The following is a 25,821-nucleotide window of genomic DNA, read 5'->3' on the forward strand; positions in this document are numbered from 1 at the left end:
TGGTGTTGTTGGCCATCAAATTGGCAAGCCCACATCTATAGGGGGCAAGGGAGTCTAGTGACCATAAACAAATCCAATATAGCAAGGGCCTAAGTGCGACGATCTGGCTGATGGGGGGCAGATTTAAATCCATTCGGATTGGGAGCATTGGGGTGCTGGAAGGGACTCTTAGCAACGACCTTAAGAAGGAATTTTCCACCTTTGTCAGATCATCTATACCACAGTGGCCCCACAGTTCTGCTCCATAAATGGCCCCCCCTCTTGCTTGTAATTTGTAGATTTCGACAGCGGGCGTCATGGCAAAGCTAGGGGATCTAGCTGCAAATCTTACAATGCCACTTGCCCGTTGTTTCAATCGCAGGGTGGCCTTCTGGATATGGCAGTGCCACTTATGCGAGTCTTCTAATTTCAAACCTAAATAGTCAAAGTTACTGACTCTTTCCAGCGTGGCACCCTCTAAATAGATAGGACGTCGCATCCTGCCTTTTTTATCCCCAAACACCATACACTTGGTTTTTAGACTTGACGATCATTTTGTTCAGTAACTCCCCTCTTCTACCCCCACAACGCCTCACTTCCATATATTATTTTAGGGATTATTTTGGCTTGAATAACTTTCAATAGGGGGAGGTATGCTGAACAGCAAGTGGTGTTTTTGACATGTTTAAATGCAAAGGTGAGGGAAATGGATTTCCGAGTGAGACTTTCCAAGTGGGGCTTAAAGGAGCCGTTACAGTCAGGAAGGACACGTAGGTATTTGTATTTGTGCACAGATTACATTTTGCTGTTCCCAGGTACCACTGGTACCACGGCTGAGTTGTCGACCTAAAAAGGACATGATTTTCGATTTCCCCAAGTTGATGAGAAGTGGATTTTCCTCTGAGAATTCAACTGTTGGGTTAAGTAGCATCTTGAGTCCTACTGTGGTGTGGCTGAAGAGTATGAGATCGTCAGCATACACCAAATGTGTTGTAGCAGATTTCCCCAGTCTTAGTGAGTGAGAGTTCACTTTATCCAGCCTTGCTGGTAAATCAGCCAGAAAGAAATTGAAAAGAAGAGGTGCAAGCACGCATCCCTACTGTAGAACCTGTGAAGTTCGTATTTCCCTGGAAAGGTGCATGCTGTCACCTAGTTTGACCCTCACCGAGGTATTTGTTTGAAGAAGCGTTACTGCTTTTAACAAGTGAGCCAGGATGCCCCATTTTGCAGGCTTAAGACCATAGTTTGCTTCTATCTACACAATCAAATGCTGCTTTATAGTCTCTAAAACAGAGTAAGAGGGGCTTTTTGGCATGTCGACATTGGTCGAATAATAACGGCACAGCCATAAGGTTGGCAGTTGTGCTAACCCCTTTAAAGAAGCCGGTTTGATTGAATGGAATCAAGTTGTTATCCGCAGACCAGGCCTCAAGTTCTTTCACGAGTATCCCCGCAAAGATCTTGGACTTGTTGTCTAAAAGTGCAATTAGTCGATAGTTTGCTGGATTGTTAGTCGAGCCGCCTTTAAGGATTGGGGAAATAATTGAGCCTCTCCATGAATGCGGAATGATGTTGGTGGCAATTGTGCGGTTATAAAGTGTTGAAAGATGTTTTGCCCAGAAGTCCAGATCCTCTTTATATACAGCAGCAGGGATACCATTAGGACCTGGGGCTCCCTCTCTCTGACACTTAGTGATTTTCCTTCTCACTGTTTCAGGGAGAATTTGAAGGCAGCTGCAATGGTTGTGAGGAAGAGCGAGCAATACTTTGGGACTGGTCTTGAATTATTTGGTGAGCAGAAAGACCCTGACCTTGGATTTCCTGAGTCAGAAGGCCAAAGTGGCAAGAGAGGTACTGGTGCCAGGTAGGCTCTGCGATGTTAATTGTGTAGTGAGGATGTGTTGCAGACCTTAAGCTGTTTACATGTTTCCAAAACTGTGCGTGCCTATTTGTTTTCAGCGCAGTGTGCGCGCAGTTGAGCCCTGTAGGCAGACTTGCAGGTGGACACCAGCGTTCTCAAGGCCTCGTTTCTGGGCTCTTTCTGAAGGAGGCAGAGGGTGCTGTTTAAGTTGCGTTTAAGTGTCTTTGTTTGCTGACCGAATGACGATCCTTGAGGCCTCCGATGTCCTTGCCTAGAGGTTGTAGTAGACAAGATGCCAGAAATTCATGTGTAAACTCACCCCAGGCTGCTTTTACTACTTGTGCTGTTTGTACAGAGTCAGAGTGATCTAGTTCAAAGGACCACATTCGCTTGGCTTTTCCCGTCAGGTCTAAAATAGTGTCTAGTGACCATTTGAGTTTCCTACCGTTGTTTGTATATGTTGCACGCAGCAATGCATCTGTTGGGTCATGATGGTCAACTACATGAGCAAAGAACAGCTCTTGTGGCAAATGATCACTTTCATTTCAGTTTGCTATCTGGAATTACGAGATTCGGTGAAACAAAGAGGATGATAGCATCATTAAGTCTATTAGCATTCTTGCCTTCTGACTGAAAAACGTAAATGGAGGAGGTTGATCCGTGCTATAATAGCCGTTACTGGATCGAAGACCCATTGCTTCGAGGTCTTTTATTAGCAATTTCCTAGCCTGCGCCTTTTGTAGATTGCATTCATAGTTTGATCAGGGACATGCCAGAAGATATTATGTACCAGAATGGCCTCCTCAGAGTGTTCCGTGCCCAATGAATTCATATTAAATTCTCCAGACAGAATTAGCTCGAGGCAAGGAGCGTTGTTTTACAGGTCTTCTATCTTCTTTTCCAGTTGCAGTACAGCCTCTAATTTACAAGCTTTCCCTGTGGGAATATAGATATTCAATAGAGCTTGATTGAGTATAAAGGGGCCTTGAGACATGGTGAGCAAGACTGTCAATAGGTTTTTATGCATAACTGGGGGAATTTGATGGTACCCCTTCATAGCCGAGTTAACATATATGATAAGCCCACCATTCAAATGCCCAAAGCGAGCTCTTCTTGCTGCCGGAACATGGTAGCTCACAACTCCCGGTATAGCTGGCAGGGTTTCTTTCCAGGTCTCCTGCAGCATTATTATTTGGAATGACGCTTAGTTCAGCAGGTTCGTATCCTCCAGTTTGTCCAGCAACCCACTGATATTCCAGGAACATATTGTGAGGTTGGTTTTGTCTTCTGAGCCACTAGTGGTTGGCCTGCTCCTTCATAATTGTGTTGATGTTGTACTCAAGGCTCTAGCCAGCTCCAATCATCCGAGGGGGAGGGAGCCTTAGACCAACACAAAGGTACTCTGATTACTCACACTGCTTGAGGCGGTGACAGCTTGCTTTGAGAGTCCCTTGAAATGTTGCCAGGGGCAAGGTGCAGTGGGTGAATCCCCCTGCAGTCCTATTGTGACACTAGAAGATATGGCTAAACCAGATTGGGTTCTGGGGAGACTTGGATCCCCCAGTTCCTCAAAGACCCTCCAACTACCAGTACTTGGTTGGCTACTTCAGCAGGAATCCAAGTCACTTTGATTACTTCATTCGTCTAAGATGCAGAAGGCGGAATGAATTCCACTGATGCCATGTCTGCCAAAGTGAGACTCGCGGTCTCAGGGAGCTGACTCAACAGCCATAGAATGTTACCCCAATTCAGCAGGTCAAAAATGCCCCTTGATTTATATTCTGGGTACATCAGAGTTGTTCAAGAGCTTGTGCCACTATTACGGGAAGTTGGTACTGGAAGCACAAGGGCAGCCTGAGGCGAAGGCATCTTGCTGCAAGTCTTAGAACACGCCAGAGGTGCCCGTATTCACCGTTACTTTTTGCCATCACAATGGAACCTCTAGTGGCTAGGCTACATCAGAGACACGCGAACAGGGATAAAAGGTTTACTACCAGAGGCTTAGTGGTCTTGTATGTGGATGACATCACCCTATAAGCTTTTTATTCCTGGGAGAATCTGGCTCCACTGATACGTGAAGTGGTGAAATATGGCAGCTACTCTGGTATACAGGTAAATTGGGCCAAATCGGTAATATTTCTCCTTACCAATAACACACATCCATTTCCCACTGAATACCGTTGAAGTGGATGGACGAGCCAGTACGATATCTGGAGCATATGGTTGAGCCCTGATCCAGAGGAATTATGGATTAGTCATGACCTGGTCGAAGGACAGAATACCTACGCGGTCCAGACTACCACTTTCCCTAGCCGGTTGCATTGCAATCGCAAAGATGATCTTTCCCCCTAAGTTCCTCTACTTCTTTCTCAGCATTCCACTACCGCTCACAGCTCAATTTTTTGGGTGGCTGAAATCCAACCTGGTGACATTTGCGTGGACAGGTAAACATCCATGGACATCCTGGGAACTCCTAACCCTACAACTTGCTCAGGGAGGCCTGGGACACTATATGCTTTCTGTGCTCAGGCCAAATTTCTACACTTTTGACTCTAGCCAACCCCATTCAAGACCCACACTGCAGTTAAGATTTACCGTGCAGACCCGTGCCCACTACTGACGCCCCTATACATACCAAATAAAACTACCAGAGATTAAATTAATACAGTAGAATGTGTGAAATGGGCATGAGAGGGCCTGAAAAAGAGAGCGAGACTAACACTGTTATATGCTCCCTCCATCCCACTTGCCAATAACACCATGATACCACCGCTCTTGGGACACGGGAGCCATTGCAAGTGTGCATAAACACAGCTTCACAGTGTTCTCTGGCCCATAGCCTGGTGACCAGTTCATCCCTTCGCTTGCAGACACAATGTATTTGCCCCCACCCACTATTTCAGACACCTTGCTATACTATCAAGTTCGAGCTTCATGTCACACGCTACCAAATACTTTTCCATACCCGCCACCACCTCTCCCAGTAATGGAACACATATTCACTTCCCCAAGCAAATTGATTAGCCGCAATATTACACAAAGCTCCACACCAGTCGCCACCCCGTGCAAGGATGGCATGGGAAGAAGAGGTCACCCCAGCTTCCATGGATATACAATGGTCCTTTTACTGTGGTCAGCTGGAACAACCCTCCCCCCCAACTATAGACTGCGCCTCAGCCACTTTAAATTCCTCCCTGGCATCTATTGCACCCCTGTTCAGCTTCTTAAAATGGGACTGATTTCCAATCCTAGCTGTATGCACTGCAACCATACAACGGCATCCTTTATCCACCTGGCTTGGAAATGCCCAAGGGTAGCATCTTTCTGGACAGAGGTCTTCCAAACTCATCCATGTGATCATGGGCCCCTCTCCCCCTCTCAGCTCTTTGGTAGGCCTGCTGGGCTGTGTTAAAGACATACACAGCACTAGCCGCTGTCTCACTGCCATGCTACTCCTACTGGCAAAACGCAGGGTGTCCATGCACTGAGGCAGGAAACCCGCTCCTTTCATCAAGGCATGGCTGTGCAACGTGACATACTGCCAGGATGAATTGTCCAATTTTTAGGTACGGATCACCCTGCCCCAACAATATATGGTAGCCCTTCACTTCATTCCTTCTTAATAAAAAGACCCCAAATCATCTTCTATGATGGTGGATGCGGCTGACGGACACCCAACGTGAGGAGATGTCAGTTCTCCACACTAATACATAGCCATCGGGGCGGATCTGGGAAGCCACTCAGCTACACATGAGCCTCATTCACGTACCCTTCATAACTCCAACACTTCTTCCACACTATCTCTACGCTATCATCTTCATATGTTTTTTCTGTCCCATGCAATGTTATCATATTACTTGCTGTCACAAGCTCATATGCTAACTATATTGTGTGCTAAATTACATTGCATGCAATGACTATAAACACTGTGGCGTTTTGATTTTGTTGCCTGTACAGCATTGTTTGTTTAAACAAATGCTAATAAAGAAAAATTGAGAAAAAAAAAGTATGATAAAGTCTGCATAACGTATCCATCTAAACCCCATGCAACACGGGTTTTGAAGAGAGGCAAGAATTTTATGGAACCCTTGTAATTTGTGATTTACTAGTTGGCTGATACATTCTGTTATGTGTGGTAAGTCCTGCTATGGCACATATTTAAATTACAAGTTTTCTGATAAATATCACTAGGTGAAGCCTGCCATATTTAGCAAGGAAAATGCCCATCATTTACTAGTACATATGGATTTTGGAGCAGTTAACACCAAAATCTACGTTACTCCCCCAAAAGGTCGTAACAAGGTCCTTAGTTTTGTCACATTCAAAGTAAAGTGTATGTGCCACTACTTCAGTGTGGACTCTACATCCAAGTGCGTGTGCGAAGAGTAGGGCTTCAGAAGTGCGAGAGCAGATGTGCCAGCTGGCCCAATTCTATGGCAGGACCAGAGGCTCAGATTATGCTTCTCTCTTTTTACTTCTCAAATTTTCAGCAGCCAATCAAAACACGTAAAAACATAAAGTACATTTCCCAATAGTCATTGCACAAAATGTCCACCAATCAACAGCTCCTTTGACCATATTAGTGTCCATAACCTTTCTGGGACCCCCTCTTTCTACGCTGCTCGTCGGCGAGTTAAGTGCTCTTTTCTTCCATCTTAATCTTAGATGTTTGTCTATTTGGGGGGGGCGCGCGCTTGTTTACCATTGCGCCGGCTTTGCATTCTCGCCGTCAGTAGCCTTGTTGGTTCTCCGATCCGAGCGGAGTCCCGTTTTCGGGACCTTCCACTCTCACATCGGCTTTATGAGTTTATTTTCAGACTGTTGTTTCTCTGTATGTGTGATTAGCGCATCTGCGCTCGACCGGTGACTTTCACTTGTACGGCCCACGTCAGAGGGCTCGACAGAGCACCTAGCCCAAATCCTACTAGATCTACTAGGAATCGTGCATTTTTTGCATTCCTGACATGTTAGTCATCGGCATTCCACGCCTGGCTCTGGCTGCAGGAACTGAGCTTTGACCTGCTTAGATAACGGTGTGCACGCAGGTGGATCGTTGTTTTTGGGCTCTCATTTACGCCACTTAAATATTTGGGGGGGGGGGGGGGGGGACAATAATTGTTATACGGCTGTATCGAGGAGTCTTATTGGAAGTTCTTTCTTTTGCACCTGGGGTGGATCCCCCCTTTTTTTATCCCAGTGCTGAGACTGGATTTCGGCAGTTTGCCGGTGGCAATTCATTGTGCGACCATGACCGAGTGGCTGCCAATCGAGGAGGAGGAGATTGGGCATGGTTTTGAGGAGGCCCTCGGTCCTCAGTTGGGAGCAGGCTTGTCTGAGGTAGTTAATGCCTAAGTGCAGCAGCCTCGGAGCAGGCCGCTGGCGGTGTCCGTACCGCAAAGGATCAACCAAGCTGCTCTTGCAGCTCTCAAGCCCATCACTCAGCAATTTGAATCCCTTTGGCGGCGGCTACTCCGCAGACCTCTTCATGGCTGTATGATGCCACCTTGTCAACGTTGACTCAGGCTTCTTCTGATCATGTGTATTGTTCCCTTCCATCTACGTCCAAGGGATCTTCCCTGGAAGCTGCAGTCTCGTCTGGCTCGGATTCAGCCTCTTCTGACTCCTCTCATTCTAGCAGTCCCATGCGTAAACGCAAGAGAGCTCAGAAAGCCAGCTCTTCCCATGTCAAGGAAAGGTCTCAGTCGCCCTCTAATCCATTTCAGTTCAATCTGGAGGACATTATTCATCCTCGTTCAGCGGACTGGGCCCCGGCGCAGGCTGGGGCGGATTACCTCCATGATAAGCTAAGGAAGGGGTTTGACAAGGAGGTACGGAATAGGTTGCGGGCTGAGTGCCCTAGGCCGGAGATTCCAGATAAGGTGGCGGAGACGCCAGATATAGATCCCAGCATGCTGACTTTCCTTAAGAAATTCGCCAAGGATCCCAAGAAAGGCGTTGAAAGGGCCTGGCGCTCATGTCAGGACAAGCTTTTGGAGCTGTCGGACGCTCTGGCCAAAATATTGGAAATGGCATTAAGGGCTAAAGAGTCTGGTGAGCCTATTGATCCTCACACCCCGGCTGAGTGGACTCGGAGGGCGATATGTTTATTAGGAAATGCTAACTGTGCCATTTCAACGGAGCGGCGTAGGTCCCTTCTCATGAATATTGATTCGACCTTGACGGAGTCGACGGCGGCGGATGCAGGTCCCCTGGCGGACGGTCGTCTTTTTGGCGACAAATTTGTCAAAGACATAGCCAAGTATGTCACAACTTTCACGAACCTGGATAAGGCGCAGGCAAATCTCAAAAAGGTTTTCCAATCTGGCCTTTTTGGACGGGACGGGCGAGGCAGGGGCCACTCGTCAGGCCGTCCAACCTTCCAAGGCTCCCAGCGAGGCTCTTTTAGGGGCCAGGACTATGGCAGAGGAGGTGCCTTCTTCCCCTCCCGCTCCCTATTCATTTGTCGGCGTGGCCAATGAGGCGGCTCAAGATCTAACTCCCAGTCAAGTTTGTCTGCAGGTGAGAATTCAAGAGGGTTCTTTCATTCAGTTGGGGGGTTGTGTACAGTTTTTTCCTCCACAATTGGTCTCGAGTGACTCAGGATGCATGGGTGTTGCAAACGGTCCAGGGTTTTCGTTCGGAGTTCTATCAGACTCCGCTGCAGGAGAGTATTTCTCCTCCTCTCCATTTTTCCCCGACAAGACGCCAATGTCATAGATTCCGAGATTCGGGAGTTGCTCCAGAAGAGAGCCATTGCTTTTTGCGAACCCAATCATTCAGGGTTCTGCAGCAATATTTTTCTAGTACAGAAAAGAGGAGGAGGTCACCATTTGGTCTTAAATCTTCAAGAATTCAACGCTTTTATCGTTTACCGGCATTTCAAAATGGTGGGTCTTCATCTTTTACTGACCTCCTTCAGTCGGGACACTGGCTGATGCGTCTGGACCTCAAAGATGCCTATTTGACGATTCCCATCTGGCATCCTCACAGGCGTTTCCTCCAGTTCAGGTGGAGGGACTCTTGGATTAAATATTCGGTCCTTCCCTTCGGGCTCTCCTCTGCGCCTTGGTGTTTTACCAAGCTGCTCAAGCCGGTAGTAGCTTTTCTGAGGAAGAAAAGGGATTCGCTTGATCGTTTATCTAGACGATATTCTGATCATGGTGCAATCCCAAGAGTTGCTCAGGCAGCACAGGCTCACAACCATAGCCCTTCTTCAGGACCTGGGTTTTGTCATAAATGACAAGAAGTCAATCCTGGTGCCTTCCAAGACTGTAGAATTCTTAGGTTTTCTGATAGATTCCGACAGATCGCTTCTGGTTCTTCCCAAGGCCAAGCTTCGGGCCATCAAGAAGGAGCTTCAGGTGGCCTTAGCCAGAACATCATTGTCCCTGAGAAAGATCGCTCGGATTGTGGGGCTTCTGGCATCCTCAATCCAAGCGATTTTTCCAGGACCCCTCCATTACAGAGGGTTACAGAGACTCAAAATACGTAATCTCCAGAGGGGCATGACCTATTCGGATTTGGTTCCTCTGACGGAGGAGGTTCGTTCGGAGCTCAACTGGTGGTTGATCCAAGTCGACGCGTGGAATGGCAGAGCAATCTTCAGCTCCCAGCCCAAGACGGTGATAGAGATGGATGCCAGTCTTTGGGGCTGTGGGGCGAGATGCGGGGACATCTCGACAGAGGGGAGATGGTCCTCGCAGAAACTTCAGTTGCACATCAATTGCCTGGAGTTATTAGCAGGTTCTTTTGCAGTAAGGACTCTGTCGCCCAAGAGAGTTTTGTGTTCCATTCTGTTTCAGATGGACAATGTTGCAGCAGTCAGGTATATCAACAAGCTGGGGGGCACGCAGTCGCCTGTCCTAGCAGAGATAGCCAAGGATTTTTGGCATTACTGTTTGGAGCACAGTCTGCAGGTGACGGCGGAGTATCTTCCGGGTCAGATCAATGTGGTAGCGGACTGGAATTCCTGTTATCTCAGGGATTACAGCGACTGGAGGCTTTTGCCTCAGTTATTTCTGTTGACTCAGCAACTGTGGGGCCAATGCAGGATAGATCTGTTTGCCTCTCGTCTGAACAAGCAGTTACAAGAGTTTTTCAGTTGGAGACCGGATCCGTTGGCGAGAGCCACTGATGCTTTCCTTCAGGATTGGGCAGGGTCCCTCAATTATGCTTTTCCTCCATTCGCCATGATCCCAAGGATCAAACGGCAGAAAGAGGAGGCGATATTGATCACTCCTCTCTGGAGAGCGAAGCCGTGGTTTGTGTTGCTGTTGGAGCTGGCATGCGACTCTCCTCTACTTCTTCTTTGGTCGCCGGACATGCTTCTGGGTCTGGAAGGTGAGAAACACCCTCTGGTCCTGGAGAGACAGTTCCAGCTGATGGCTTGGAGGCTTTCAGGCAACAGTGGCACTTGCCAGGCATTCCGCGATCGGCACAGAGGTTTATCAGTGGGGCTTGGGTGCCCTCCACTAGGAAGAGGTATCTCTCCACTTGGAGAATCTGGAGGAGTTGGTGCCTGGAACGGCATTTGGATCCCATGGCAACCAAGCTTGTCCAAATTGTGAATTTTTTAAGCGCAGAAAGCTGACGAAGGATTGTCGTACAGGTCGGTAAATCATTTTCGTTCAGCCACTTCTGCAGGCCATGTCGGGGTGGATGGAGTTCCAGTAGGTATGCATCCATTAGTGGTTAAGCTTTTAAAGGGTATGAGGGTTTCCAACCCTCCTTCTTCCAGGTATACGTTCCTTTGGGATGTGAACTTAGTTCTCCATTTGTTTGAGGGATGGCCTGATAACTCTGATCTATCTAGGAAACAGTTATCAGCGAAGTTAGCCATGCTGCTATGCCTAGCGGCTTGTCGACGAGCTTCGGATGAGATGGCCTTGTATCTTGCAGGTAGAGTTTTTACACCTGAGGGTGTTACTTTTTCCATATCTAGAAGAACTAAAACAATGTCTACCAGTATCGAATACTTTGCTTTTCCATTTTCTAAAATGTTGTGTGTTGTGCTTGTCTTAAAGAATATGAGCAATGTACTAGATCTCTTAGGCAGAGTCTGACGGGCCAATTGTTGATTTCACTTTGTAAACCTTTTAAACCTGTATCTTCGGCTACCATTGCCAGATGGCCGCGTTTTGTAATGGTTGAAGCGGGAATCGATACGCAGTTATTTGGTGCGCAATGGCTTCCAAATCTGTGGGTTTGGGTCTGTCAGTGCTGGATATTATGAAATTAGCTGATTGGTCCTCGGATTCCACTTTCAAACAGTTTTATTACAAGCCAGTTGGTGATTTTGCATCTAGAGTGTTTGTCAGCTTTGAACTAGCATAATCTGAGCCTCCGGTCCTGCCATAGAATGAAAAATTTGCTAACATTCGCACCAAGAATTCTCAATTCTATTAAGGACACGGAGGCGAGGATTATCCCTCCCAAGGATTGTGGTTGTTTTGGGCAACAATATGTTAAGTTCAGTTTCTATTGGGATATGTTTTAATGTTCCCACCCGAATTATAATGCTGTTATATAGATGAGCATGCTATTATTATTATTATTTTTTCTTTTTCTGCCTAGGATTGGAGCAACAAGCGGAATAGCAGGGAGTTCTGGCATGATGCATTTGGCTCGGGTGTTTTTGCTGGATGAATGTTTGTCTTCAATCAGCTGTTCTTTTCCTGGGCGTTCTTTCAAGTTCTTGGTTATGAATAAAAAAAAATCTAGCGATCGCGTCAAGAATTTTCAATTCTATTAAGGACACGGAGGCAAAGATTATGCTTCTCTTCCTTTACTGATCAAAACCAGCAGCCAAAGAGTTAACAACAGTAAAACTACAACTCCCATAAACATTTGTAGTCCAGGCTGCCCAATCCCATGTTAGCCCCTACTATAAGAGTCCCCATAGCAACCGATCCTCCTCTTTCTTTGCGACAGACAAATCACACTCCAGTCCTTCATAACTTGCAGCGGAACATGCTGGCAAACTCATAGATACAACAGGAAAGAACGAAATCCAAGATCGAAACCTCAATCGCCTTTGGAAACGTTACCTAAATGGAAAGAAATGTACCCATAATATCTTTGGAAAAAATTAATCAATCCTAAGGGGGCGGGAAATGAGTCTAAATACATTTCATCATCACAAATATGTATGTAAAACAAATCAGTCATCAGACATTACAGAATGTCAACAGTAGATGGGTGGGATAATCCTCGCCTATGTGTCCTTAATAGAATTGAAAATTCTTGACTCAATAGCTAGAATTTTTTTTACTCTATGTCAGGACCGGAGGCTTCGGATTAAGCTAGTTTAAAGCTGATCCACCACATTAGATGCTATATCAACAATAGGCTTATGATAAAATACTTTGAATGTACTAACTGAAGACCAATCAGCCGCTGCCATGATATCTTCCAATCTGGAACCCGCTCCAAAGGATTTGGAAGCCATGGCTCCTCGAATGGAGTGAGCCCCAAACACTGAAGTATCACTACCAGCCTCTCCCAAAAGCCATTTGACCCATCTAGCCAAAGTGGCCGCCGAGACAGGTCCAAATGGCTTCTGAAGGGATATTAACAACTGACCCCTTACATCTCTACGAGATTCACAGGTACAACTCTCATAAGCTTTCAAGGATTGAACCACGCATAATTTCTGATTATGAGGAAAAGCTGGGTAAGAAATACATCTAGATGCAGTTTTTGTTCTTTTAGAAATTGTGAATGAAACTCCCGTAGGGATAAATACTCTACCGTCAAATCCAAAGCCTTTACATCTGAGACGCGTCTGCATGAAATAAGGCACAAAAGAACAGTCAGTTTGGCCGATAATTGTTTGCGTGACAAGTCGTTATTGCAAGGCCAAGATCTAATAAAACGAAGGACAACATCAATGTCCCACAAGACTGAATAACGTGCTTGAAGAGGTTTATCCATTCGAATGCCTCGAAGAATTTTGGAAATCAACGGATGCTCACCAACAGGTTTACCATCCACATGGGGATGTCCTGCAGAAATTGCAGACCTGAAATTATTAACCGTTCTGTAGGCGAGACCCTGCATAGCTAATTCTGAAAGAAAATTATCTATCATGGAAATCTGGGCCCCCAAGAGATCAATATCCCGTTCACCGCACCAACCCACCCATCTCTTCCAGGATGCCTCATATCGTTTATGGGTGGAGGGGGCCCAGGATTGAGACAAAAAGAACAGAGTGTCCCCTGAAACACCCGGCACTTGCCATCGTCTTCTTAAAGTCTCCATGCCATGAGGTGTAACTGTTTCTGGATTACCAGAGGATGGGGGGACCCCGAGGGATCCAGAAGAAGGGACAGGAACAATGGAAGACAAACTGGGGGGGCACAGGATAGTGCCATCGTAACCGGAAACCATGTCTGGGCTTTCCAACGCGGTGTCACTAAAACTAGGTCTGCCATTTGTCTCTTTACTTGAGCAAGGACCATCTGAATCATTGAGAATGGAGGGAAGGCATAATGAATGTTGTGCGACCAATTTTAGAGAAAGGCATCCATTTCCATTGCTACTGGATCCGGCCTCCAATTGAAAAACCTCGGAAGCTGGGCAGTGAGCCGGGACGCAAACAGATCTGTTACACAGAGACCCCATCTCTCCAAGAGATTCTGAAACATTGACTGATGCAGCATCCAATCGCTGCTGTCCTTCAAAAAGCGTGAGTTCCAGTCCGCCACCACATTGGAACGACCCGGAATGTACTCCGCTATCAGATGTATATGGTTCTGAAGGCAATAATGTCAAAACTCCCTGGCAATTTCCGCTAGCATGTGAGATCTGGTCCCCCCAGCCGGTTGATATATCTCACCGCTGATACATTGTCCATCCTCAAAAGAATACAAGAACTGGCTTTGTCGGGAGAAAGCGAGTGAATCGCAAAGGTTCCTGCTAGCAGCTCTAAACAATTGATGTGGAGGTTGAGTTCCTCTGAGGACCACCGTCCCCCTGTTTACACTGAGCCACAACGAGCTCCCCATTCCCAACGGCTGGCGTCCGACTCTATGACAATCTCTGGAGAGATGCAAATATGGCTCTGCCATTCCAAGCCTCCATGTGATGCAACCACCAGACAATCTCTGTCTTGGCTTCCTCTGATAACGGAATCAGATCCGTATAAGATAGGCCCCTGCGCAGGTGCAATACCTTTAGGCGTTGGAGAGCTCTGTAATGCAAGGGGCCTGGGAAAATCGCCTGGATGGAGGAAGCCAGAAGCCCCACCAGTCGGGCCAAAATCTGCAACAATATAGTCGGAGAGACAAGGGCTTTCCATAATTCTCTCTTGATTGAGGTCCGCTTCGCTAAGGGTAACTTGAGTTGAGCGTGAATCGAATCCACCTGGAAACCTAAGAATTCTATATTTTGCGAGGGAATGGTTACGGATTTCTCGCTGTTGATCAAAAATCCCAGGTCTTGAAGGATTTGAATTGCCCAGGAGAGGTAAAGAGCGACCAACTCATTGGATTGAGCCATGATCAAAAGATCGTCGAGATAAATGATGAGACGAACGCCTCTTTCTCGAAGGAATTGGGCCACAGGACTGAGGAGTTTCGTGAAGCACCACAGGGCGGAGGAAAGACCAAAGGGGAGAACCTTGAATTTGCACCATAGGTGTCTCCATTGAAACTGAAGATAACGACGGTGAGGGGAAAAAATGGGAACTGAAAGATAGGCGTCTTTGAGATCTAGACGCACTAGCCAATCTTTCTCCTGAAGAAGATCTCTCAACATATGTATACCCTCCATCTTGAAATGACGGTAGACTATCCAATGGTTGAAATCTTTCAGGTTTAAGACCAGGCGAAAGCCTCCTCCTTTCTTTTGAACGAGGAAAATAGTACTGACTAAACCGTTTGGATGGGGACTTGTAGGAACAATCGCCTGTTTGCGCAGAAGACTTTCGATTTCTGCGTCTATAAAATTGCTTTCTGTTAGGAAAAAAAGGAGAGGAAACGGAGGAAAGTTCTGTCGCAGAGTGGTGTAAAATTCTAGCTTGTAACCCCGGATAGTTTGTAGGACCAATCAATCATTAATTTATAAAGCGCGCTATGTACCCGTTAGGGTTTCGAGGCGCTAGGTGGGGTGGGGGGGGTAGCTGCTAAAGGTCGAAGAGCCATGTCTTGAGGAGTCTCCTGAAGGTGAGGAGGTCCTGGGTCTGGCGAAGGGAGGTCGGGAGTGAGTTCCAGGTCTTGGCGGCGAGGTAGGAGAAGGATCTGCCGCCGGAGGTCTTGCGCTGGATTCGGGGAACGATGGCGAGGGATAGGTTGGCAGAGTGGAGTTGGCGGGAGGGGACGTAGAAGTTGAGTCTGTTGTTCAGGTAGGTGGGTCCGGCGTTGTGTAGTGCCTTGTGCGAGTGGGTGAGGAGTTTAAAGGTGATCCTCTTGTCCATGGGGAGCCAGTGGAGTTCCTTCAGGTGGTGGGAGATGTGGCATTGGCGGGGTATGTCGAGGATCAGGCGGGCGGATGCGTTGGATATCCTTTGTTGGGATGCCTGTGTAGAGTGCGTTGCCGTAGTCAAGTCTGCTACTGACGAGGGCTTGGGTCACCGTCTTTCTGGTTTCCGTCGGGATCCACTTGAAGATTCTGCGGAGCATGCGGAGGGTGTTAAAACAGGAGGAGGAGACTGCGTTGACCTGTTTGGACATGGTGAGAGCGGAATCGAGGATGAAGCCGAGGTTGCGTGCATGGTTGGCTGGAGTGGGTGGGGGGCCTAGAGCGGAGGGCCACCAAGAGTCGTCCCAGGCCGAGGGGGAGCGACCGAGGATGAGGACTTCCGTCTTGTCGGAGTTTAGTTTCAGGCGGCTGTTTCTCATCCATTCGGCGATGGATTTCAGTCCCTCGTGGAGGTTGGCTTTGGCGGTGTGTGGATCTTTAGTGAGGGAGAGGACGAGCTGGGTGTCGTCGGCGTAAGAGAGGATGATGAGGCTGTGTTGGCGGGCCAGGTGTGCGAGGGGTGCCATGTATACGTTGAACAGCGTTGGGCTTAGTGAGGAGCCTTGGGGGACGCCGCAGATGAGGTTGGTGGCTTCGGAGCGAAAGGGTGAGAGTCAGACTCTCTGGGTTCTACCGGAGAGAAAAGAGGAGATCCAGTTGAGGGCTTTGTCTTGAATTCCGGCTTCGTGGAGGCAAGTTAGTAGGGTACGGTGGCAGACCGTATCGAAGGCGGCGGATAGGTCTAGGAGGATCAGGGCTGAAGTTTCACCGTTGTCCATTTGTTGTCTGATGTCGTCTGTGGCGGCGAGGAGAGCAGTCTCTGTGCTGTGGTTGCGTCTGAAACCGGATTGGGAGGGGTTTAGGATGGAGTTGTCTTCGAGGTAGTGGGAGAGCTGTGCGTTGACGATCTTCTCGATGACCTTCGCCGGGAAGGGGAGGAGGGAGATCGGTCGGAAGTTTTTGAGGTTATTGAGGTCAGCCTTGGGTTTCTTGAGGAGGGGTTGGATATCAGCGTGCTTCCAGCTGTCTGGGAAGGTAGCAGTGTTGAAGGAAAGGTTGATGATCTTGCGGAGTTGGGGGGCGATGGTGGCGTCGGCTTTGTTGAAGACGTGATGTGGGCAGGGGTCCGAGGGAGATCCTGAGTGGATGGAGTTCATGGTCTTTAGTGTTTCGGCGTCGTCTACGTGGGTCCAGGTGGTGAGGCGGTCAGCGTGGGAGGGGTTGTTGGGGGAGAGGTCTGGCGGAGGTGTGGTGTTGAAGCTGTCGTGGATGGCAGTGATTTTCTGGTAAAAAAAAGGTGGAGAGAGCGTCGCAGAGTTTCTGGGATGGTGGGACGTCGTTGGCGTTGGGGTTGGAGAGCTCCTTCACAATGCAGAAGAGTTCCTTGCTGTTGTGTGCGTTGTTGTTTAGGCGTTCTGTGAAGTGGGAGCGTTTGGCGAGTCGGATCAGTTGGTGGTGTTTGCGGTTGGCTTCCTTGTGGGTTGCTAGGCTGTCGGGTGTGCGCTCGAGGATCAATTTTTTCTTGAGTTTCTGGCAGTTGCGTTTGGAGGTGATCAGTTCATCTGTGAACCAGGCTGCTTTTTTCTTTTCTTGGTTGGCGGAGGGTTTCTTGAGTGGTGCTAGGATGTTGGCGCAGTTGAGGATCCACTGTTGGAGGTTGATGGCGGCGGAATTCGGGTCGTGGGGTCGGGTGGTGGGTTCTTGGCGAGGGTGCCGGTTAGTTGGTCTTCGGTGACTTTTCCCCAGCGGCGGAGAGGTGGTAGTGGGATGCGGTGGTGTTCGGTGTTTTTCTTGAAAGCAAAATGGACGCAGTGGTGGTCGGTCCAGTGGAGTTCGGAGGTGTGGCTGAATGAGATGTGGTTGCTTGCAGTGAAGAGTGGGTCAAGGGTGTGACCGGCGATGTGGGTGGGTGTGTTGACCAGTTGTCTGAGCCCGAGGTTGGAGAGGTTGGTGGTCAGAGATGCGGTGTTGGCGTCGTTGTTGTTCTCCAGGTGGAAGTTGAGGTCTCCAAGGAGGATGTAGTCCGTAGAAGCGAGGGCGCTTGCGAGGTCGGCGATGGTGTCACTGAAGGGGGCTCTTGGTCCTGGAGGTCGGTATATGAGGGTTCCTCTGAGGGTAGTGTTGGGGTCCGTGTGGATCTGGAAGTGGAGGTGTTCGGCTGTCTTGAGAGTGTCATCCGTGTGGGTGTGTATCTTGAGGGTGGTTTTGTGGACGATGGCTATCTCTCCACCGATTCCGTTGGTGCGATCTCTTCTGGTGATCTTGTAGCCGTCAGGGATGGCGATGGCGAGGTCTGGGGCTGAGGAGTCGTTCCACCTGGTTTCGGTCAGGAAGGCTACGTCTGGGGTGGTGGTGTCGAGCAGGTCCCAGAGCTCGATGGCGTGCTTTCGTGCGGAGCGTGTGTTGAGGAGGATGCAGTGCAGGTGGTTGGTGTTGATTGTTGCACGCTTTGTTGTTCTGTTGCAGGTGAAGTTGCAGGTGCGGCAGGAGAAGGGTCCTTTGGTGTGCTTCGGGGTGGCCTGGAAGCAGGTTGTGGAGGAGCCAGGGTTAAGGTCGAGGAGTTCGCTCGCCGAGTAGCGAAGGCTGGTGGTGCGGGGGGCGTGAGGACCAGGGGGGGTGGAGCTGGGCGCAGTCCAGGCACGGACGGGTGCAGACGGGCTTGCCTCTGGCACACCAGCCATTAAGAAGGGAGGGAGGAGCAGCTGGGAGGCGGGAGGGAGCGGCGAATGGGGGCGCGAGGGGGGCGGGCCGCCGGGAGGCAGCGGCAGTGAGAAAACGGCAAGGGGGAGCGCACAGGCGGCGAAACCAGGAAAAACAAGGCAAAATGGCAAAAGTAAGGCACAAAAGTCAGGCACAAGTCAAAACAGTCACAAAATACGATAAATGGCACAACAAAACAATCGGAATACAGCAATTAGAGGGGGCACAGATGGGGGCAAGAGCGCAAGGAGGCAAGGCGCTGAGCAGTAGAAAAACACATATATATACGGCGAAAAGCGGCAGAGAGCACACGAGTCTAGCGTAGCTTAGCAGAGCCCACTAGACACGCTCTGGGGGCTCGAACACGCTAGCAGCAGTGTGGGCGGGGGTCAGGGGCACGAGACAGCAAGGTGGTGCTGCGGACGTGGGGGGCGAGCTCTAGACCTAAAACAGGTCAGAGGTCGCTCACTCGCAGCGCCAGCCATTAAAAAGGGAGGGGGGGAGGGAGGAGCAGCTGGGAGGCGGGAGGGAGCGGCAAATGGGGGCGAGGCATCCAGGAGGCAGCGGCAGTGAGAAAACAGCAAGGGGGAGCGCACAGGCGGCGAAACCAGGAAAAACAAGGCAAAATGGCAAAAGTAAGGCACAAAAGTCAGGCACAAATTAAAACAGTCACAAAATATGATAAATTGCACAACTAAACAATCGGAATACATCAATCAGAGGGGGCACAGATGGGGGCAAGAGCGCAAGGAGGCAAGGCGCTAAGCAGTAGAAAAACACTTACATATACGGCGAAAAGCGGCAGAGAGCACACGGGTCTAGCGAAGCTTAGCAGAGCCCACTAGACACGCTCTGGGGGCTCGAACACGCTAGCAGCAGCGTGGGCGGGGGTCAGGGGCACGAGACAGCAAGGTGGCACTGCAGACGTGGGGGGCGAGCTCTAGACCTAAAACAGGTCAGAGGTCGCTCACTCGCGACGCGCAGCGCCAGCCATTAAGAAGGGATGGGGAGGGAGGAGCAGCTGGGAGGCGGGAGGGAGCGGCGAATGGGGGCGCAAGGGGGGCGGGGCCGCCGGGAGGCAGCGGCAGTGAGAAAACGGCAAGGGGGAGCGCACATGCGGCGAAACCAGGAAAAACAAGGCAAAATGGCAAAAGTAAGGCACAAAAGTCAGGCACAAGTCAAAACAGTCACAAAATACAATAAATGGCACAACAAAACAATCGGAATACAGCAATCAGAGAGGGCACAGATGGGGGCAAGAGCGCAAGGAGGCAAGGCGCTGAGCAGTAGAAAAACATATACGGCGAAAAGCGGCAGAGAGCACACGGGTCCAGCGAAGCTTAGCAGAGCCCACTAGACACGCTCTGGGGGCTCGAACACGCTAGCAGCAGCTTGGGCGGGGGTCAGGGGCACGAGACAGCAAGGTGGTGCTGCGGACGTGGGGGGCGAGCTCTAGACCTAAAACAGGTCAAGGGTCTTGAGAAATGTGATCCCATGCTTGAACATGTCTCTCCAATCTCCCCCCAAGAATCACCTCCGAAAAATGAATAATTCTCACCTGAATTGGAGGAGTCTTGGTCACTGTCTGAGCCCCGACCTCTGAAGCCACGTCCACGGCCTCGACGGCCTCTGGAGGGGTAGAAGCCTGATGATTGATAGTATCCTTGACTCCTAGGGGCGTAGTTGGGCGAGGTCTGTTGGAAACCACGGCCCGACGCTTGACCCCTATAGCGTTCGGCCCTGGTAAAAAGGCCACCGGTGAACATCCGCTTCATGGAGGATTGGGCCTTGTCGAGGGCCATAAAGGTTGAGACGTACTTGCCTAAATCCTTCCTTCACAAATTTATCTCCGAAGAGGAGACCATTAGCCAGGGGACCCGGTTCGGAGGGAGCAAGCTCCATCAATTTAGGGTATATCCGCATAAGAAAAGACTTTCTGCGCTCGGAGGACATGGAGCAGTTCGCGTTTCCGAGTAGACAAATGGCTCTTTGGGCCCATTCTAATACAGCTCGGGGGTCTAAAAGCGTATTGCTCTCTTTAGCCTGAACAGCTAAATCAAGGATCTTTGTAATGGGACTGGACAGGTCCAGCAATTTGTCCTGGCATCCCTTCCAGGCGCGATCCAGTCCTTTTTTGGGATCTTTGGTAAATTTCTTTAGTAAAGTCGCCACACTGGGGTCAAGCTCCGGGGTGTCAGCCACCTTGCCCACAAGAGAGGGGCGGGGGCATTCAGAACTAAGGGTACTACGTACATCTTTATCAAAGCCCTTACGAAGTCTATCCTGTACATAATGGGCTACGCCAGTGCAAGGAACCCATTCAGTTGACCTGGGGTATATAATGTTCTCAGGATCAAAAAGTAGATTACCTTGAAGGGTTACATCCTCAAAGGCATAGTGTTTAGATTTTCGCTTGCGCTTGCCCGAAAGCTTGGGCTCTGAAATATCTGAATCAGAATGTGAGTCGGAAGACTGAGAAAGATCTTTATGCGCCCCTGAAGGAGGAGGAAAGTTTTCAGAAGGGGGCTGGAGATCTGAGCTGTATTCGTAATCATTGAGCACTGCCGAAGCCATTTGGGAAAGGATCTCTCCTGAGGGTGGGTCCTCTATCCTCAGGAGAGACTAGGGTCTCTGGAGTGAGATTCATTACTTCGCGATCCGGTGGGAGGGGGTCCCATTAATTCTCTCTGTCCATATCTGACCAAGAGTCTAGTAAATGGTTTTAGCGCTTTTATCAAAGCTTGATTGACAGAGTCTTGAACATGGTGGCCAAGGGCTTGCACTAATCTCTCCTCCATCTGTTCAGGGAAGGGACCTTCCACTTCCTCCTGGTAGTACTCATCCTCCCCAGCAAAATAAGCCATGGCAGGATACAGATGGGAGTTCAAGGGGGGAGGTAGACCCAGCAGGTAAGTAAGCTCTTTAAGTAAAGAGTATAAATTGTAAAATGTACAGATATACAAAATTACACTGATGAGCCAAATCACATGGAAGGTGCACCTGCAGCAGCCTCCTAGGCGAGGCCTGATCGTTTATTCACCCCGTCGGGCGTTCTGAGGGGCAGAAGAGGCGTTTATTCGTCCTGCAGGACCGAAAAAGGCTAGAAATAGAGAGCGGACTGCTCTCTGAAGCAGCGCTTGCTCGGTCTCTCCCTGAGACCGAGTAAATCACTCTCTAAGCTGCGCCGCGGGCGTAGAAATCAAAGAACTTCACCGTGGACGGAAAGAACACAGCATTAAACAGCGCGCGATCTGGATAAAAGGATATTACTCCCGACGCGCGTAAGAGTGAAATGAATCGGGAGGACTGAATGTCGCGTCCCTCGATTAAGCAAGCGCCGCTCAGCCCCGCTCCCACTCCACGGGTCTCGAAATTAAGAAAAACACCAAAACAATCACAATTTACAAATTAATGCAATATAGAAGTGAAAAGGGACTCAACTTCGGCTGCACAGCAGCAAAGAAAGAGGAGGATCGGTTGCTATGGGGACTCTTATAGTAAGGGCTAGCCTGGGATTGGGCAGCCTGGACTACAAATGTTTATGGGAGTTGTAGTTTTACTGTTGTTAACTCTTTAGATGCTGTATTTGATCAGCAAAGGAAGAGAAGCATAATCCGAAGCCTCCGGTCCTGACATAGAATTCTTAGTACACAGTTCATGAAGCAAAGAAAGAGGAGGTTCCAGAAAGGTTATGGACTCTAATATGGTCAAAGGAGCTGTTGATTGGTGGACATTTTGTGCAATGACTATTGGGAAATGTAGTTTATGTTTTTTTGTGTTTTGATTGGCTGCTGAAAATTTTAGTAGTAAAGAGAGAGAAGCATGATCCTTGCCTCCGTGTCCTTAATAGAATAGAAAATTCTTGGCATGAATGCTAGCAAATTTTTCATTCAGACGGATGATGTCTGCCTTTTGAAGCCAAAAAAACTTTATTTTAGCTTTCCCCCATGAAACTGTCTATGCTTCAATAGGCGTCAATAGGAAAACCCATACCCCCGATTTTTTTTTCAAAGCCCCCGACTTTCCTGTTGTAATATGTGGCATGTATAAGAAGATCCTCATAACTACTTTTTAACATGCAATGGAATGGAGGCAATATAATGAGGGAGAAAGCTCATTGGGGAAACTTTAGCTAGAAAAAAGCGGGCTCTGCCGCCTAAACAAGCGGTGTGGTGTTTATGTGGATACGAAACAGGAAACTGCAATACTTAATATGAAGTTTATATAAAGCTACCAATCACACAGCGTTGAACAGACACATTGAGCTAGCACTATTGTAAAAAGCAAGTGATCGATTTAGTATCTAGAAACTAAACCAAGACACTGTGCAAGGTTTAACTTTTTTTCAACGGGGCAATACCTCCTTATTAGTGGCCTACTCTGACGTTTACAGGTACTTAAAACAAATACTACTCCGAAATCGCCAGATGATGGAGCGTCACCCTCACATGTCCGGTTATGAAGTTGGCCTAAGAGTATGACAAGTCACGCTTGCAACACTATAAAACCCAAGCCCCCACCTTACCTACGAGCACTCGCATGTTGTGACCACAAGGCGCATGCGCGTAGACAGCCAGTCAACATTTCGGGCTCAACCGTAGGCGGTAGAGTGCAGCGGCTAGTTATTACGTAGCCGACTCGAGAGTGCGTGCGCAGTGCACACGCTGCCGCTGGCTGCCCCGCACTAATAGGTGGTCTTTTGTAATAAAAATGCAATGCACGCAGCTCACTAATGCCACGTATATGAAATGACGGGCGAACGCATACGCAAATACATACTGGCACAAACTACTGTACATTGACATATTAGGTATTACACCATATTGAAGTTTTAAAAAAAACCTCGAAAAGGTACGGATTTTAAGCCGACACGGGGCAAAGATATAAAGGGCTGCGCAGTTGCTTGCGGGACGCAGGTTCTGCACCTACAAGCGGTGTTGTTTTGAAACTGGGTGTTTTATTAAGCATGAGCACAGCAAATGCAGAGCTGAAAGCAGGTTTCTGTGCTAGAAGTTCAATTCTACGATCAGTCTAGATGTGCCAAGAAGCAATCAGAACTGGTATCACTGAGCCCTGAAACTGTTTGAGTTGTGCGCCCGAGGGGCTTAATTCCTGACTCATCCGCGGTGGGAAAGGGAAACACGCCCCTACAAGATGGCAGCGGCTGAAGGACGCCGCACCTCTGGTCGCGGTGACGTCATCGAGTACGCGCCATAGCTCTGTCTGGACCCGAGCTCCACCGACGCATAGAAAGTGCAGGTGAGAGTAGGACGAGCATCTGATGGAGGACTGAGTTTGAGACGTTGGATTGTGCAGCACAATCTTTCGCCACTTTGTTGTTCATTAGTTTTGTTTAGAATTTTCAGTATGGGTCACATTACTAGAAAGTAAACATGCCAAGCTATCGTTAGACCTGTGGGAATGTGCTTTCCATATATTTGCATATACATCTATCCCCTCAGCGACCTTGCACAACATGGGGTTGGCTGCCTGCGGGAGGTTGGACACAAGCCCTGCGGCCAACCCCAAGCTGCACACTGTTGTTGGCCTCTCTACGAATTCACTGAAAAAAACAAAAGTTGTAGTAATGTTATAGGTTAGAATATAATTGACCATGTAATGTTTTAAGTGTTTAAAACTACAGAGATTTACCAGATATAGTTATCTCTGGTAACTATAACTCGTGCCCTAAGGTAACTATAATTTGCACCCTGGCCATGAACTTCTAATTACCCCATATATTACATCACTCATGATATCTTCTGTGACGTCATTGTAAATATCACTGCAACATTTGCAATTAAATTATTGTTAAGAATACTATGTAACCCTGAGCTATAGCTTCCAGGGTTAACTCTAACTGGTGAATTTCATTGATTTGCACGTTTAAAGCATGGCATTGTCACTGATATTCTCACCTAAGTATAACATTACTTTAAATTTTGTTTTTTCAATGAATATATATACATAAAAAAATCTACCCTGACCACCGAGATATCCACAGATACGAGAGGCTTTGATTCCTAGCTGTATCTCTAACAGACACACTGGAATCCTTGCGCTCACTTCCAAATAATTACTGCAGCAGTAAGGTGGAGTGGGGTGACGTTGCCGCTCTGCTGCTATCGGCCAGGCTCTTTGACAATGACTAACCCATCTTAAGCCAGGAGGTCAGCTAGAGGAGTGAAAAAAACAAACAAAAGCATATGAGTTAAAAATAGCAGCCATCACGTGTCTTGTTGAATTTCATGGTAAAGGCGCAATTTGCGAAAAGTTGTGGGGGAGGGAGGTCTACCTGGTCAAGACCTATGAGGCTTATGTGCAGCATGCAATAACACACCTTGCACACAGCTTCTCAGTGTGGACGTAGCCCAACCATTCTGACGTTCGTTTAAAACCTTGGCCGCTACCGGCCTCAAGATGTATGTGATGACAGGGCCTCCCTGTCGTAATTGCCAGGTGGCTCACTACTTCCTTCACCACTTTTGATACTTTCTTTCCAGTTCTGTGGTGTTCGGCTCAGTTTTGTGGGATCCAGTTGCAGCAAAGAAAGTCTCACAACCTTTTGCTAGGGGGAGGCTTTTCCATTAAGTTATATCTTGGGTAGGGCACAATAACTATTTTGTGGCTCTCTTGCGGGTGTTTAATTTTCAAACTGCGCTCTATGGTGTTCTCTTGTTGTTTAATGGGTTGGAGGCCCAGGGTAAGTCAATATTAGCGTGGGAGATGACAGGATGAGCCCCTCTCCCTTGTCCTCTCCTTCCGATCTATCTTCAGAAGGACTTTTGGTCACTGCACACAAGATGATAAGTGCGTGCCAGTATCTTCTTGAACCAGAAAATGTTTTGACCCTGTAGGAAATTGGGTTATTGGTTGAGGAGAGTGAAATACTACTACTCCGCAATCACAATTTCTGTCACTGTGAAGTCACAAATAAACCCACATTAACCTATGCTTAACCCTCTGATAGCTTGGCTCGCAGCAGTCAGGCATACTTCGAGGCAATGTGTAAAGTAAATACGCAGCGCTTCAAACAGTAATAACATGAAAACACAATAGAAGAAAAATCCCAAACCAATTTATAAAACTTGCGTACATTTAAGTACATTATTTGACACCAGATCAACAAAAAAACAGTTAGTAGAACCAGAGATATGATTTGTTTAAGTTTTTAGTAAAAATTAGTGCCTAAAAGATCAAAGCACAAACCATGCACATCTGGTTGCGCTGGACTGGGTCAAAGTCAAACTATATGGCTGACCCCAATGGAGCATGGTTCAGAGAAGTGAAAAAACAAACAAAATAAAGTTGTATTGCAGCAGATCAGTTAAAAATAGCATCCATCACATGTCTTGTCACATTTCATGGTAAAATCGCAACTTGAGAAAAGTTGGGGGGGTGGGTGGGAGTCTGGGCATGATCTATCTGGCTTATGTGCAGCACACAATAACACACCTGAAACACAGCTTCTCAGAGTGGACTCTGGCCCAACCATTCTGAAGTCCCTTTACTTAAACCCCTGTCCGTTCCCATCCTCAGGATGTGTGTAATAACAGGGCATCCCTGTCATAATTGCCAGGTGGCTCACTACATCCTTCCCCACTTTTGATTCTTTCTTTCCGGTTCCTGGGTGTTTGGCTCAGTTTTGTGGGATCTAGTTGCAATAAAGAAAGTCTCACAACTCTTTGGTAGGGGGAGGGTTTTGCATAAAGTTATATCTTGGGGTAGCGCACAAGGACTATTTCAGGGTTGTGTAATTCCAAAAAGCCCGACGCCCAGGACATATTGTTTGGAGTCAAGGACAACAAGTTTTCATGTTTATT

General features: G+C 48.2%; 2 protein-coding genes across 2 annotated transcripts in view; one reads left to right on the forward strand and one right to left on the reverse strand.

Moving 5' to 3' along the window:
• Nucleotides 1-22,688, reverse strand: part of SDR39U1 (short chain dehydrogenase/reductase family 39U member 1) — a 151,878-nt gene extending 129,190 nt beyond the window's left edge. The window contains exon 1 of the mRNA XM_069238296.1: nt 22,524-22,688. Coding sequence (XP_069094397.1) covers nt 22,524-22,539 — 16 coding nt within the window. The 5' untranslated portion in view covers nt 22,540-22,688. The remainder of the gene's footprint in view (nt 1-22,523) is intronic.
• A 426-nt stretch (nt 22,689-23,114) lies between these two features.
• EMC4 (ER membrane protein complex subunit 4) overlaps nt 23,115-25,821 on the forward strand; it is an 83,072-nt gene continuing 80,365 nt past the window's right edge. The window contains exon 1 of the mRNA XM_069238297.1: nt 23,115-23,257. The gene's annotated coding sequence lies outside the window, so the exon portion shown is untranslated. The remainder of the gene's footprint in view (nt 23,258-25,821) is intronic.

The sequence above is a fragment of the Pleurodeles waltl genome, chromosome 6 (genome assembly GCF_031143425.1).
Source record: "Pleurodeles waltl isolate 20211129_DDA chromosome 6, aPleWal1.hap1.20221129, whole genome shotgun sequence".
Classification (NCBI taxonomy): domain Eukaryota; kingdom Metazoa; phylum Chordata; class Amphibia; order Caudata; family Salamandridae; genus Pleurodeles; species Pleurodeles waltl.